Consider the following 16,013-nt stretch of genomic DNA (forward strand, 5'->3'; position numbering starts at 1 on the left):
TCCATGCCAGGGTTAAATAAATGAATAGCCTGAATTAAATAAATAAAAGTTGTAACCATGGTCTTATTTGTAAAGATTTTTTTTAAACATGGATGTTTGTTCCTCGTTGCTGTGTGGATGAAGTTCCCCTGATCCTCTGCCCAGATCAGCCAATCTGCTATAGCGCAGTGTAGGACGATCCGCTGATTCACTCAGTCAGGTAAACGGTCTGGATCAGCGATTGTCCACTATGTTTCTGGCTCTGCAAGAAGTTACCCTGATCCACTCAGTCAGCTCACCTGTGTCCAAACAAGGTAAACAATGACTTAAGTATATGATAAGTTATGGAACTTCTGGCAGCTAGGTGCTGAAGGCTAGGCAGAGGGACGAGGGTATGTTATAATTCAATTTTGTAAAGGTTATAGGTGTCAAGTTCGCTTAATAATGCGCGTGAGACAGACTGTGTACTAAGGTTGACATGTTTAATCAGATGCTCACCCCATATCTGACCCCGGCACCCCACATTCACTCCCTCATCCTATTGGTCCCAAGCCTATCAACATACGGCTTCCTATTGGTTAACATACATGTCAATCAACTGCTTTCAGTAACATTGAACAATACCACAATAAGGACAGTACTGAGTGACGCAATTAATCGTTTTAATTTGTATCCATCACCTGGTGTGAGCAGCAGTTGCGGAACCGAAACAATGCTGGTTAACTGTTCCCAGGTTAGTAAAAGGAGAACATTGTAGACAGGAAGTAAACACATGGAACAGAAACATAAGATATGGCAAAATAAGAGGCTGAGGACAAGGAACAGACAGTGAAGAGGTGCAGAGCATGACAAGAACCAACATTATACTGGTAACACATGTGAATTATTTTGGGCCCTGCCCATTGTACCATTGTCCTTACATTAACTGGTACCCCTGCATGAGGACAAAGCTAACGTACTTGCAGACATACTGTATAAGTTACACAAACGTATGTAATCCACTTACTAAATAAATATTTTTAATTAGAGAACAAAACCTCATACATAGTTAATTATTACAAGTTTAAGTTTACAGGTTGAAAAGAAACAAGTGTTCAAATCCTCCCTCTATCCATATGAAATAAGAGATAATATGTAGAGGTGAAAGACAACTGAAGAGATGAGAAAAGGTGCGTGCGCTGTAATACTACATTTGTTCATTTAGCATAAACACTTATCTAAGCAAGGGATAATGTATATTCCAACATACTACCTGCTGACTAAGTTACACTGAATTTCCATTGCGAAAAGTGAATGGAATATTTGCAGAATTATATGAAAGATGTGAATTAGTAGCACAAAACTCTTTGCCAATGGCAGCGGCCATTCATTTTTTTGCAGCAGTCATTATAAAGAAATATTGGACCACTGAACATTGGGATTGCCCATTCTGTTCAACTGACCTTTTTGCAACATTCTGAGCAAATTACTAACGACATGGGATATACAAATGTGCTGTTTTTGTCCTGGGAATAGAACCCATGACCTGGACAGAAGTAGTTCTATCTTAACCTTTGGAGCCCCATAGGAACATTATTTTGGCAATGTCTGTTGGTAGAATAAGGTTTAGTTTCTCTTGCTCTCAATTCATAGAAAGGACCAATACAATTTGAGAATGTACTACATGTTTGGTAGAAAAGAAATTGCAACAGGTTTCAGATAGCTCACCAACACAGCTAACGTCTCATGAAAATAAGCGTCACTAGGTGTCAGTAACTATTCAAAGATTGGTAGGTGCACTAATCATAGGCTTCAGAGTTGTCCTGCCTGTTGCAGTAAATTTAACTAATTCACTTACTTCTACTGCAATTCTATGGCAATTTAAGTCACATTGCATCAGCCTCAAGTGTTTGGCTCTGGTTAATCATCATAAATATGCAATAGAAATATTACTCCAGTGCAGGTCTTTTCAATCCTTGAGCATGCCGAGCTTCAAACACGGAACATTTTTAGTAACACAAATAACATAAACGTAAAACTTCAGGGTCAAGATGCCTGGTGGAAACAACAGTTTGTCTGTTTGGGAAAAGAGGGTTGCCTGACAGCAAGTTAAGGTAGGTGAGGGGTTAAGATGACTTCTGGACCATAGATAGATTTCAGGCTGAAAGCCTTAAGATGACAGGAAGGGGGAGCTTTTTCTTGATCATAATCATCTTAAACCACTGTCAGGTTCATTTCCTCTGAATTTGAACCATTAACCACTCAAGAACACTCACACATGCACAGTCACCTATAAACCGGCATGAACGCACCCCCACACACACTTGCAGGCATTCACACTCACATACAGGAAACTATCTCTCTCAGCTGAAAACTGACATTTTTGTTCCAAGGCTGTTAGAAGATGAACTTCCAAATTGCTTTTGTGGTTCTGTGTCTTTGTGGACTTGAGATAAATGCATCCACAGGTGGGTAATACTTTGTTTAGATCTGTATGAAATTATCTTCAATGTTGTTTTATTAAGTGTAGCTTTCAGCCCCAGTATCACAGTTGTTCTTTTTAAAATGGATATACACTACATATGCTAAGATAATTATATCTGTTGAATGTGTTCTTTTTTAGCCTGATAATTACCGTGTGTTCCAGTGTTTTATATACTATATACTGTGATTAATTAAAAATATTATTTCAACCCACCTGACATTTTAATTAAATGTTTCCATTTAAACAATATATGTAATAAAAATCAAGTAATTTCATCCTCATGGCACTTTTATAAGTAAAATAAGCTGTGGCATAGAAGATGGTGCCATGAAAGGTACCATAGAAATCACAATTACATTTTTAAAGACAAGCGTAATGTATTTTTGGAGATTCTATTATGTGCATTTTCTGTGACTGATCTCATTGTACTCTCTTCTTTCAACACAGAATGTCAAGAAAAGAAATTGGAGGGAGACTCTTATACCATTGTACTGAAATCCGCTAAAAAAGATCAAGATTCGCTTACCTGGAAATGCAATGATACAGTTATTTATCAAAGGAGGAAGGGAAAGCCTCCTTTTTTTTCTGTAAACGTAAACGAAGAAGGCAACCTTCTACTGACAAATCTTAAAAGTACAATGTCTTGCACATACAAAGCTGAACATTTTGATGTCCTAGGGAAATTATTGAAAAGGCTAGAACCGGTCTCCCTCTGTGTGTTGGGTGAGTAGCAAAGCTGAAATGGTACAACTGTGGTGAATTCTCAATGAAATATTCAGTCATACAATCTTTGATAGAACCAAATCGATGTGGTCATCTGTCTCTTCTAGCCAAGGCTCCGGTTCCAAAGTTGGTCTGGGCATGTTCCCCTGAAGGTGTGCCTGTCCTAACATGTGAGCCTAAGAGTCTTCAAGGATATACACTTTCATGGAGCCGCAACGACGTCCCCATACCTGAGAAAGCAAACCCTTTGAAACGCAAGAATTATGCGTCAACGGAACGCTATAAATGTAGTCTTATTAATGATGCGTATCAGGCTGATAAACAAGATAGTGAAGAAGTCAACTTATCATGTGGAGACTCAGGTTAATAACTGTCATCTGTGATTTAAAATGTGTGTGTGTGTGTGTGTATATGTTTGCTTGGATCTTTTTATGGTGTAGAGTATACTGTTATCTGTTGTAAGATGTATTAAGGCATGTTACTATTGTATTCAAGATTTAAATACGCCAGCAGTTACTACATTTTAGTGATACGTATAATAGCACTGTGTATCTGATTGTGAAGCATGATATTCAGTCACTTCTAGTTATATCTTTATCTCTCTTTCTTTCTCTCTGTCTGTCTTTTGTCCTTAGAGAAATGGTTTGGCTATAACAAGTGGTTGATGTTGGGAATCATCGCTGGTGGTGGGACTCTGTTGCTGATTCTGATCGTGTCACTTATTGTCATCTGCTGCAAGAATCATCGGCGAAATCGAAGGAGGCAACGCGGTAAACTCTCTCCCTCACCTCTTTCTCTCTCTCTCTCTCCCTCACCTCATTCTCTTTCTCTCTCTCTCCCCCTCCGACTCTTTGTCTACACACATCCTGTTGTGCAGGCCACAAAGCATTGTGATGGTGCAGCCAGTCTCCCCACATTACACGCAGTAGTCTGTCTGTTCTGTGTCACAGTTGGAATGTAAATTCTGTTTTTGTATACTCCTAAAACTGATACACCAGTTAGGAAGCATTCATTCGATTCATAGACTTAGTTATGTGACAAGAGTTATGTGACAAAACCCAATTCTAAGGAATCTACAAGAATTTAAATTTTAAAAGCCTTTTTGTTTGGTGTAATCTGTCAACATGTAGCATTGGTATTCCACTTTGTTGTGCAGCCAACAACACTGTGTGTATGTACACCAGGGGCCGTATTCACAAAGAATCTTAGGGCTAAAAGTAGCTCATAAGTGGCGAATTTAGGAGAAACTCCTAAAAATAATGGGCGTGTCAGTCTTAAATTTAGGACTCCTATTTTTTTTTACTAAGAGCAATTCACAAAGTATTTTATCCCTAAAAGTAGCACCTAAGTCTAAGACAGCTTAAAACTCCTCATGAGGACTCCTAAGTCACTAAGACTTGTTCACAAAAAATCGTAAGATGGCTGCAGCCGACTTGGAATTGATAAAAGACATTGCTTAAACCGTGAAGGTATTAATATTGTCGTAGAATTAGCGCGGGATGCAATGACACCTTTAAACAACGATGTGTCCCGAAGTGAAATGTTTGGAAACATAAAGATAGCCTATTTGCCTTCGCGGAAAACGCAAATTACGACACTGGGAATCATCAGTCAGCCGTTTAATTCATCAAACTATCAACGCACTGTAGACCCCACATCATCCAACTGTCCAGTTGCCTTTGGACAATCGCCAATTACACAAGATCAAAGTAAATTCCATGGCGATCGCAGGAATGTCCAGTGACGGGACACACATTACAATAATTGCCCCATCAAAAGATGAGGACGTTTTCGTCCACCGTGGCCTGGATGTACCGATGACTCGTGCATTTCAACGGAGAGCGGTCTGCAGCAGGTTTTTGAGAACTTACCAGCTGGATGCCGCTGGGGTGACAGTGGCTATTGGTCCTGGGACCAGTAGGCTTTCGCTTAGGCTACGTTTCACGTTCGTTTCGCTTGAAGGGCCGTATGTGCTGATATTTGAAGTGGTCAAGGGCTGGAAATATAAAAGCCTAACAGTTTGCTGGGTGCTTTAATTATTACTGCCTTGATTACATGCAATTGCCATATTTTATATTGATCGCTTTCTTTTTCTCTTAACGTGCAAAGTGTCATTCCCGTTGGATGCACAAACTTGTCATCATGCGTGTGCATTCTGCTAACTGCACTGTCCATAACTATTTAATATGACTTAATTTGAAGCCTAGCTTATTCTCTTATTTTCAGTTGATATAGTGGGATTGTTAGAGGGACGTCCCAAATGAGTTTTTAATACGAGAGCCTGTCAACAACCAATCACAGTCCTCACCCCTTCTAAACTCGTGCATGAGAATCAACGTCATCCATAGCAACGGTGCTTTTATCTTAAGCTCAGGAGTTTGTATTATCCTTAGTATGAGTAGGTCTCAGAGGTGTTGTGAATCACTTTTAAGAAATTACTCCTACGTAAAATGTTTTAGCGCGAGTTAGGAGCACTCTTAGTGGTAAGATAAAAAGCTTTGTGAATACGGCCCCTGATCCCTGCCCTCTGAGCACAATTTTTCAAGGGAAACTATTGAACTATTTTCCAATCTTTTTAGGTCCAAATTTGTACTAGGGACATGAATTGTAATCCTATGGGGAAAACATCCACGTCAAAGTCACTTGTTTTCACCACTGACAGGCTCATAATGTTAAGTGTGTGACGACATGGAGAGGATCCCTACAGAGATAGCCCTGTGTCTATTCATCTCGTTAAAAGCAACTGTAAAACATTGTTGTTTCTGGATTTTCTTTTCTAGATTTTCTGCGGATGCAGATGCTTGCGTCACAAGATTCCATTGTATAGCCAAGTTGCGGTTGCTGGTTTTAGTGTTCTAGCTCACTAGTGGACCGATATCAGCCCCTAGTTGTCCTTCAGTAGGGCACAGTTCAAAAAAGGTGTGACAAATGTGTCATTTTGAACTTCCTGAAATAGTCTCTGGTTCCATCTGAAACCTGAAGTGGTGGATTACGTTTTGTGTGGGGCCCACTTCACTCATCATGCTTTACCAGTTCTGTTTGGCAAAATCACAACCTCCTAACAGAGACACAAACCAAACTGCTTAAAAGCTCAAATGAAAAATTCAGTTAACACAACAGCAGCACTTTGTAACAGCAATAAGGCACAGCAGCACAATCATTATGCTTTCTTTGCGACATTTTGCGTGATGCTGTCCAATAAATCCAAACTGACCTCATGAACTTGGCCATATCAACCCAATCAGATACTTCATTTTTTAAACGTTTCTTATGGGCCAATAGATTTTAAGACAGTTATCATTTTAACATTTTTAGATTCTTGCCAGTCCGGGACCCTTGTGCACGTCAGAATACATATTTTTGACATCCATATCATTTTGAATACACATTGTGTAGTACCCATTGTGTAGTACCCATGCTCAATGATTTACCTTGAGTTTTTACCTTGAGCCTTTCATCTGGGTGATTGTGTGCAAGGTTCTACGTGAAAAGACCTTGAGGCATCTATGTGGCAGCAATGTTAAGAGCTGGTCTAATTCTCTAAATCCTTAGGAAAGGTGCTTCAATGCTTCCTTTATTATCTCTTTTAGCATAGGTACACTAGACTATCCTTTACAAAAGGAAAGGAAATAATACATCCCACATTTAAGACCCACGTCAATAATATCCGCCGTTGCATAATTATATAGCCTAGTGTAAGTGCAGCCGGATCGGATTCTCTTAGCACTACGGTTGTCTTTTCCTAGTCCTAATTAGTTCTCCTTCATATCTTTCCTTGACCTCATAACATTTTCCAACGAGGTCTGAGTGATCGGCCCTAACAACGCCACTGCAATACGTCAAAAGGAATCTGAAAATGCAATCCAGCATGTTCATGGTTGTTAAGTTTTTTTTTTTTTTTTTTTTACTATATTTTGTCAATCTGTGTGTTTGTTTACTTTTCTGTTCCTCTGTATCTGTGAAAAAACATTTAAAAAAAAAAGGAATTTGAAGATGTTGTACAGACTAGTTACCTTTAAAAACATGCATCAGAAGTAACTTTACGGAAAGATGTCTAAACTGACTCATGACAGTGGATAAAAATCAGCTACCTGGACTGAGTCTGCTCCCTCTTTCTCTCTTTCTCTCTCTCTCTATCGTTCTCTCAGTCTCTCTCCTCATCACAGAATTTCAAAGAAAAATTCTGTGTGTTTCACCCCCAATTTTTTTTTTATCATCTAACCAGATGAGGAGGAGTTACGTCTGTCCAACCTGCAGTACATCGGCACGGGCCCACGTCCCCGACCTAAGCAGACGGCCCGGGGTCAACCAGTGCCCCCCACTCCTGACGAGCAGAGCTACTTCCAGGGCCCAGAGGGCGATCCCACCCAGGCCGACCCCAAGCCCAAAAAACAACCCCGGCCTCGGGCCCCACCCCCTCCTATGGAGGATGAGGACGAGTTGATCCCTCCTTTACCACAGCCCAGGAGGAAGGGGCCCTAGAAGTAAAAGACCTAAGACTCTCGTTATCTTGTTTGTTTTCTTTCTGGGGTCTGACATGATGTGTTTACCTTCTATGCAAAACAATGATATCAATAATAATATTTTCAGTAATACAAAAAAAAAACTTGGGGTTGAATTAAAAAGTGGGAAACTGGTTCCTTGCCCTTTGATTGATGTGTACATTCTTATAGAAAATGTATTTAATTAATTTGGTGTCTGACATATGGAGCTGAATGTTACATTGCACAGAAGTGTTTTAGTGTGAACATTTATGTTATGTTGTGTAGTGTTTTACAGAATAATGTTATTGGCGTGTTCCTTAAAATTGCAAAAATGATATACCTGTCAGTTAAGCTGTGTAAAAGTGCGTTTGAACAGGAAGCATTTAAAATTGCATTTATTTGTACATATAGAGATTTTGCCAAGTAACATTTCGTACAGGGTAGTTCATATTGTCATTTTGTTAGTGCTAAATAAATGTCATTGTTTTGTGCACACATTAATTGTAAAGGCTCTAATTTGTCAATGATGACCTGGCTGTGGTATCAAATTTTTCTGATAAAATTAAAAACATTTGAAGGCACATACAAAAGTGTATGTATGTCTCTGTGACTGTGGTTTATGGTTATCGTTAATTTTCCAAAAAACAGTGAGAACCAGTATATGAACAAACTGAATAGACGCGCCGGTTGCAACAAGCATTGGCCCCAGAGCTGACTGACTGAGCACTCTGTGCTTCGGTATGGCTCCTCTGTGCTTGTTGTACATTGGTCTGGTGACCACATATGCATCTGTCTTAATTGCATTAGTCAAACTCTTTTGATGTGGCCAGCTCATCACAGTGCAACTTGTACTGGCCCTGCTGCATTGTTCCTATGCATGTGAAATATCCCTCCAGTCTAAACGTGTCTGTGTCAGTTTAAAAAAAAAAAAAAACAGTAATGTGGTGAAACTTAGCCTTCATTATTTCCATTTGATGTGATGCATTAGATTAGAGTGAAAATAGAGAATGGACTAGACATTTCCATTGCACTCAATGCTATACTGCTTGTGTCACTCTTTGCTTTACTGCCTGTGTCCACTCTACCGCTTCATAGTGCTTGGATGTAAAACAAATCTGAAACAAAAGTTGCAGGAAGTGTGTCAACTTTTCTTACCCCTCATTCTAAGATTAACACTAAAAGGTCTATATCCCTCGTCCGGGATATTTTTATTTTTGAGTTTTCGTCTTAGAGACATAAAAAGAACAACCACGGAAACATTGAACCCTTTTCTAATATTATTGCTGAGGTCTTCTAGAATAGAATCATGTATTCCATTTGTGCATCAATGTTTTTAGTTAAGCAAAATGTACAAAAACATCAAGGCATGTCAGACAACTTAGAAAAGTCTAAAAGGCCTTGGACCTTAGAGTGTTAAGTGCTGTATACACCCCCTTTCTCTTTTCCCTCAGTCTCTCTCTCACACACACACACACACACATACACACACACACACACACACACACACACACACACATACATACACACACAACACACGCTTATCTGGCAAAGGGATGTGGTTTCAGAACTAAGGCACTGTTTTGTGTGTCACACATGGTGAGCTCTGTCTCAGTTCGTCTCTTTTCCTGTGTTAAAGAGGTGGGGAAGCATGCATGCATCTATGCATCCCTTTGCAAAGTAAGTGCAGTGTTTGGTACTTGTCGGCTACCCTGAGTGGGCCAGTGTAGTCACAGTACATGCAAACTGCTGCTTAAAATTAAACAAGAAGTCAACATCTCATCTGTAAAAGATCATTCCCATGGGTCTGTTGATATCTTTTACAGGATGGGGAAACGGTTTTAATTGTTGCACAATGGCACAATGTTCACAAGCCTATAATATTTTCTCAGCTTGAGGGCTCATTTCATTTAGGCAAAATACACACAAGTGCAGCTTTTCTACTTACATGTTTTAAAAAAACGCTCTGAGGATTGTATTGGAAATCTGTTAATAACCAGTCTAATGCAAGATCAGTCTTTTAATGAGTCATTAGTAATGAGTGTATTAGTCTTCTGCAGAAGGATCAGAAACACACAGAGTGACAAGCAGTCTGTGAGAGTGGGATGAATTCTCTCACAGGCCGTGTCTATTTAACAGAGTTACAGAGATAAGAACAGCGGGGAGTATCAGCACACTATGCTTTCAAGGACAAAAAAAATCACCCCAGTCCTTTTTAATATTTCCCATGGCATGCTTTGAACAATGACATTTGCAATACGCATTCTTTTTTTAATACAGGCTATTAACAGTTATGAATTCCTGAAGTTGAGACCCACAAAATCTGTATATGAGTCAAACAACATTTATTTCACTTTTTTGATGGCGACAAAAACTTCTATACAGTGCCATATGACTATATAAGCTACACTTACATGCAGTGCCGGTTAAAAGTCTGCATATTCCTAACTGAATGAATGTGCTCCTCAACTGAAAGATCTGATTAACTAAAAGACTTCACTTAATTGTTGTTCTCTTTTAAAGACAACCATAAGCGGGTGAGTTTGTAGGAATTAATATAGGAGTTTTTTTGTACCTTTGATTTACAGATATCACAATATACAATATATAAACAAATTATGGTTAACAGGACATATAAGTAACAGCAACTATGATTAATGACAATATTTCATGATAATGTCTTACTACTGTTACTACTACTTACTACTGTATCCACTTATTGCTGCATTACCTGTATTAATTGTACTTCTACCTCATTCACTTCATTTCACTTATTACCACCACTTTACTTACACCTGCACTTTATATACTTATCATATCACTTCAACCTCAATTGCTGCTAGTTCCAATTCTGTTTCTATTACAATTCTGTGTCATATTCTACTTGTTACTGTACATATAATATTTATTCACTTTTTCCGCTTTACATATGCACATACTCTGCACTTTTATTGCTATTTTGCACTTCTGGTTGGATGCTAAACTCGTTTCGTTGTCTCAGTACTTGTACTCTGTGCAATGACAATAAAGTTGAATCTAATCTTATCTAATGATTACAAAATTAAGATTAATAATAAGGTTTATGTGTATAAACCCTCCCCAAACAATTTAATTAAATTCATAACTTGACCCCATGCACACGCTATTTAAGGAACAAGAAAGAACTGTGATAAGAGTATAGTATCAGATGACAACGGTTCTGTTTTCCAGTTCTCGTTCACGAGTTCTCAACGAGTGATTCAAATTCAAACAAGGGGCCCTTGTTTTCCAAACAAGCCCATAGCATGAATGTGCATGCCCTGCTCTTAAGAGTTAGACCTAGGCCTTCTTAATGGACACTGTCCATGGAAACTGTGTTGAAATATCACCTTATTTAGTGACAGCAGATCACATCATAGCTGCCCTTTGAACTTCATAGCTTCAACCTACATACAGTATAATTAACGTGAAGGCGTGACATGAAAAACTGAATTTTCTGCATACCGTACTAAGGAATAGACCCTCTTCGAGAAGGCATATGTTTTCAAGCACGACTTACTGTAAGTTGCAATGCTTTTGGGAAACACTCCAAAAATGAAAGATGATTTGTAGGAGGGATTCTATAAAATAGTCAGGCTTACCATACTTTGGGAAACGCCCTTACAGACAACTGGTTTAAGCCCCTCAGAGCTCCTGGTTTCAAATAAGCTGGGCCAGAGAGAGATGTGAAAGTAGAGGTGAGAGAATACTACTAGCAAACTAAGGGGTTAACCAAGGTGTCGAAAAATAACACAAGTTCTTGGATGGCACATATGCGATACTCATGCAAGTAGGGCTACAACGTGTCTGCATACTGATACAGAGTGAACAAACGAAAACAGAGAATTTTGAGAGAAAATTACAGAAAATCACAGCATGTGTATACAATTATAGTTGTGCAACCAGGCTTTAGTGTGCCTTCCATCATTTGTGTTGTTTTGGGCCAATATGTGGGCTGATGTGACCCCAGCCAGCTTCCTGTCAATGACCATCTAGACAGGAAGTTGCTCACACTGTATTTGGGTCATATGAAAAAAAAGAATACTGGTTCCACTGTCCCACTAGTGACAATATTTTGTCTAAAAAGGGTAAAATGTTGTCTAAAAAGGGTAATCCTTTTTCTCCACTATGTTTAATATGACCTGTTGTCCATAGTAATTACAACATTACAACTAGATGTTTAGTCCTTGGAGACAAAGAGAGATAGACACTATCTTGTTCAAGTACATTTTTTTTTTACCTAAAAACATGTCAACTCTCAGATTAAGAACACAGCTGACAACTTCCTGGGTTTTAGTTCAACTGACTCAGCAAGAATACTTAAAAAAAAGGGCTAAATGCCATGAGCATAATGAGCAAAAATGTGATGTGAGTCAATATTGTGTTGTGTATAATATAAAAAAAAGCAAAAGTCCAATGCATACTGAAGGGGAGAGAGCAATCCACACACACCAGACAGAAACCAATCATTATGTGACAGAAATATCAGTGACCTCAGAAATCAAAGGCATGTGCAATAGGCAAAAAAAATACGAAACAGGTCAATACGTCAAGTGTCAAGTTTAGATGCATGTTTTCACACATAAGACATGCATCCAGAGTTTGATCAACCGTGTTCTTGCTCTCTTGTGCCTCCTTGTGACCCAATCTGTATTACACTGTCAGCACTAGTTCAATTTTTCAGTTTTGTGCCGAAGAGCTGTTAAGCTCAGATTGGGTCGCATATCTGACGTCCATTTTGAATCTTTGACATGTAAGTATATTACACAGGTGTGTACTCACTTCTGTCGAATACTGTTGAATCAAGCAAACTGAGGAAAAAAAGACAATGGTAAGGGAACAATAGGACCAAAGGTGTTAGAGGCGGTAGCAACAAAAGAAGAGGCATCTTTATGCAAAAGAAAGGGAATGACGACATGAAAATGCAATTGTGATGCTAAATGAACATTTATATTTCGTAACAATGTGTGAAAATGAGTGAAATGTCTGCTTTCTGTGGGCTTGTTAAAATTCCCTGCATTCTTTAAGGCTGAAAAACAAACAGACAAAAACAATAACATGAAACTGTAAGAATATCATACAATTCTTTGTAATTTCAGGTTGCTTATACTGGCAGAAACTTACCACTATAGATGGATTTAAGGATAAGAAGCCCTAAGCACTGACATGGTCAGCAGTCTGTTGAACAAAAAATCAACATAGCAATATATCACATACATCTACATTTGTTTTCTGTACAAGTGGTTTCTAGCCTACATTAGTTCAGACTTGTGTGATGTGTGTTACCTCAGCTGCAATGGGGAGTCTGGAGAGCCCAGCCAAAGGTGGACAAGGCTGCATAATGCCTTCGCCCATTTCACTTGCACATACTGTATGAAGAACAAACAAGACAACAATGATAAACATTTAGCTCTAGTTGCAGGAATATGATATAATGATGGCCTCTTTGCCTCTCTGTTCCAGGTTCCTGGTGAACAAGACCACTGATGTCATTAGCATGCTGTAGATCACTATGCCAACATACTAATCAAGAGGTTTACAGCAGGGCTGGGTAATGTGCTAATAATAACACTAAAGAGAAAAAGAGGAATTTCACCAATTTACCTGGACAAAGACAAGTCTTTTTCAAACCCTTTTCAAACTATAATTACAGATCACTGCATGTAAAGCTCTAATTCAAAAGGTCTGATATAGGACCATACACACGGCAGAGTTACAACCAATATACTGCATGCAGTGGAACTAATCTCAGGGCATTAGAAATGATCTTAAGGCTGAATATGTTTAAAAATGGAACTCTACTGTAAAAACTTCAGAAATATTTAGCCAACTAAGTGATCTTATATAGTGAAGACAACAACCTTAAGTCTCTCAGTCTGTGAGATCACTCCATTTAAATATCACACTGACTCAACAGTCAGGTGTTGTTAGTAGCACACTGTCGACAAACTCACCTGCTCTTTTCCGGAACATGTTAGCCGGTGGTCCATTGGTTGGGGGTCCACTAGCTGGGCCTCCCCCTCCTGTTTGACTGCCACTGAGGGGCATCAATGGAAGGCCTATGGATGGTGGTGGAACAGCTTTAGTCTTTGGAGTAAAACTAAATTGATAAGCGTATCTTATCTAATGAGTTCTGTTCTCATTCTGTGATCCATGGGTACTATTTGATTTTACAGATGCTGAGAAGCTTGTCCACGCCTTCATCTCCTCAAGACTGGACTACGGCAATTCACTGTTCACTGGTATCACTGGCAGGAACATCCAAAAGCTGCAGTACATCCAGAACAGCGCTGCCAGGATCCTGATGAGAGTCAGGAAATACAACCACATAACCCCCATTTTACACTCACTGCACTGGCTCCCTGTCTCATCCCGCATTGACTACAAAGTCCTCCTACTCACCCACAAATGCATAAATGGTCAAGCCCCCCCTTACCTGCAAGAACTCATCACTCCCCAAACATCAAACCGCCCCCTCAGATCCAATAACAGTTTGTACCTGCAGATCCCAAACACCAGGCTACGGACCATGGGCAACCGGGCCTTCTCCGCTGCAGCCCCGCGACTGTGGAACAGCCTCCCGGACCACTTAAGGGCAACACAGACTGTTTTAAGACTGGCCTAAAAACCTTTTTATTCATAAAGGCATTTCCTACATTTAAAAAAAACTTATAATTTTCTTAAGCTGTGCTTTTGCTGAGAGCTGTTTTTTAGCACTCTGAGATTCTGCTAGAATGAAGAGTGCTCAACAAATAAAATTAATTATGATTAAATAAACTGCATTATTATTATTTCTAAAATGTGTTTTTTTTCATCTGCATTTTATGGGTTGAAAATCTACTCTAATCTACTGGTTGAAATCAGACCTGAGCCGAACAAGGCCAATGCTGATGTAGAGTTGACCGACAGTATACATCTACCTCACTGACATGATCTTGCTTCACAGTCTCCTCCAGCAGCATGCCACTGAGTGTTGCTGTGGCCACATTGGTGACTGGTTCCACAACCTCTTCCTGTATCAGAGGCTGTAGATGGGGAGCCTCCATGGTAGCAAGAGCAGTTGGCTTGGTGCCACTCGTCACCTCCTGCTGAGAGGAGGCAGGTGTGACACGTTTAATTTGTTCAAAGCTCTCATTAAAGAACGTCTGCACATAGAAACATCCTGTTCGCTACAATTGACTGAATTGTTTATTACTAGGACCATAGCGAATCAATCTTTTGGCAGTCTGTTTCAGCGTTCCGTGTATGTGCTGTGTTTGTGCTGTGTATTGTGTTTAACTTTGTTGTCTTGTCAAAGCAATATCTTGGTCTGAATTAATATGGCTGATTTAAAACCTTCCCCTGCTACGACTGTAACTTTGGCTCGCTTTGTTCTGGAGACCAAATTGAAAAGATGCGATAAAATGAAAAGAGATGGATGGAGTAGTGAGTGGGGCCTTAGACAGAGTTTTGAGTGGTGGTCTGGTTTAATGAACCAAAAACAAAAGGCAAAATATGGCATGTATTTGTGTGCTCTGTTGATTGATAAGCAAAATGGTGTTTTACATTTAGTCATTTAGCAGACGCTTTTGTCCAAAGTGACGTACAAGGGAGAGAACTGGGCCTAACCGGTCAATCTATGGATGCAGAGCAGGATACGGACGCGGTTGTGCAGTCCACAACCAAGTCATGGGGATTGTTTAAGATGGTTCAAGATCGCCTGCTATTGTTGGTTGATGGGGAATGGAGCACTTGATTGGACAGGGTGGTGTGACGGCCTGCTGGCCTGTGTGGTTCCATGTACTATATGTAACCCTCTGTTTGTGCTCTTTTGTCTCTGTGTGCAGTTTGGCTGGTTGGAGGTGATGAGCCTTAATTGGGTGCACCGGGCACACAGGTTCACCTGACTCATTAAAAGCTCTGGCTTCTCCTCCTTCAGGAGATTCAACCTGCAGCAAACACTGCCTAAACCGCTGGTCTTGGCCCAGTATCGGCGTGTGGTGCTGATCCTATGTTTTGTCCTTGGATTTGACGCAGACGTTTTGCTTACATGTTCAGATTGGATAATTGCACCGCTCGAAATCTCAAATAAAACAATTGTTGAATATGGTAAAACCGACCCCGTCCGCTCTTGGTGTATGTAATTTCTTCCCTAGGTGTGACAGTGGTCAAACAATCAGCTTCAGTAGCTTATCCTGTCCTAGCCTCAGCTGCTGGTATTTCTGTTGCTGCTGTTAAACCAGACATTACGTCCCCTCCTGCTTATGCCCCTATCTATTGTAATGTTTCCACTCTTCCATGCTCTCCCATTGTTCCTGCTCCGCAGATTTTGAAAGCCCCTATGGCTCCAGTTTAGCTGTTTCAGGGAC

At 39.8% G+C, this 16,013-nt stretch overlaps 1 protein-coding gene across 1 annotated transcript; it reads left to right on the top strand.

Annotated features, from left to right (window-relative positions):
• Positions 1-229: 229 nt before the first annotated feature.
• LOC308363099 (uncharacterized protein) lies at positions 230-7,648 on the top strand (the record flags this gene model as incomplete). Its single annotated transcript, XM_080835873.1, has 5 exons — positions 230-293; positions 2,891-3,166; positions 3,274-3,528; positions 3,802-3,936; positions 7,392-7,648. 5 exons carry the CDS (start codon positions 230-232, stop codon positions 7,646-7,648), a joined length of 987 nt encoding a protein of 328 aa, XP_080691999.1.
• Between the last annotated feature and the right edge of the window lie 8,365 nt (positions 7,649-16,013).

This window comes from Sprattus sprattus (assembly GCF_963457725.1).
Source record: "Sprattus sprattus genome assembly, chromosome: 3".
NCBI lineage: Eukaryota > Metazoa > Chordata > Actinopteri > Clupeiformes > Clupeidae > Sprattus > Sprattus sprattus.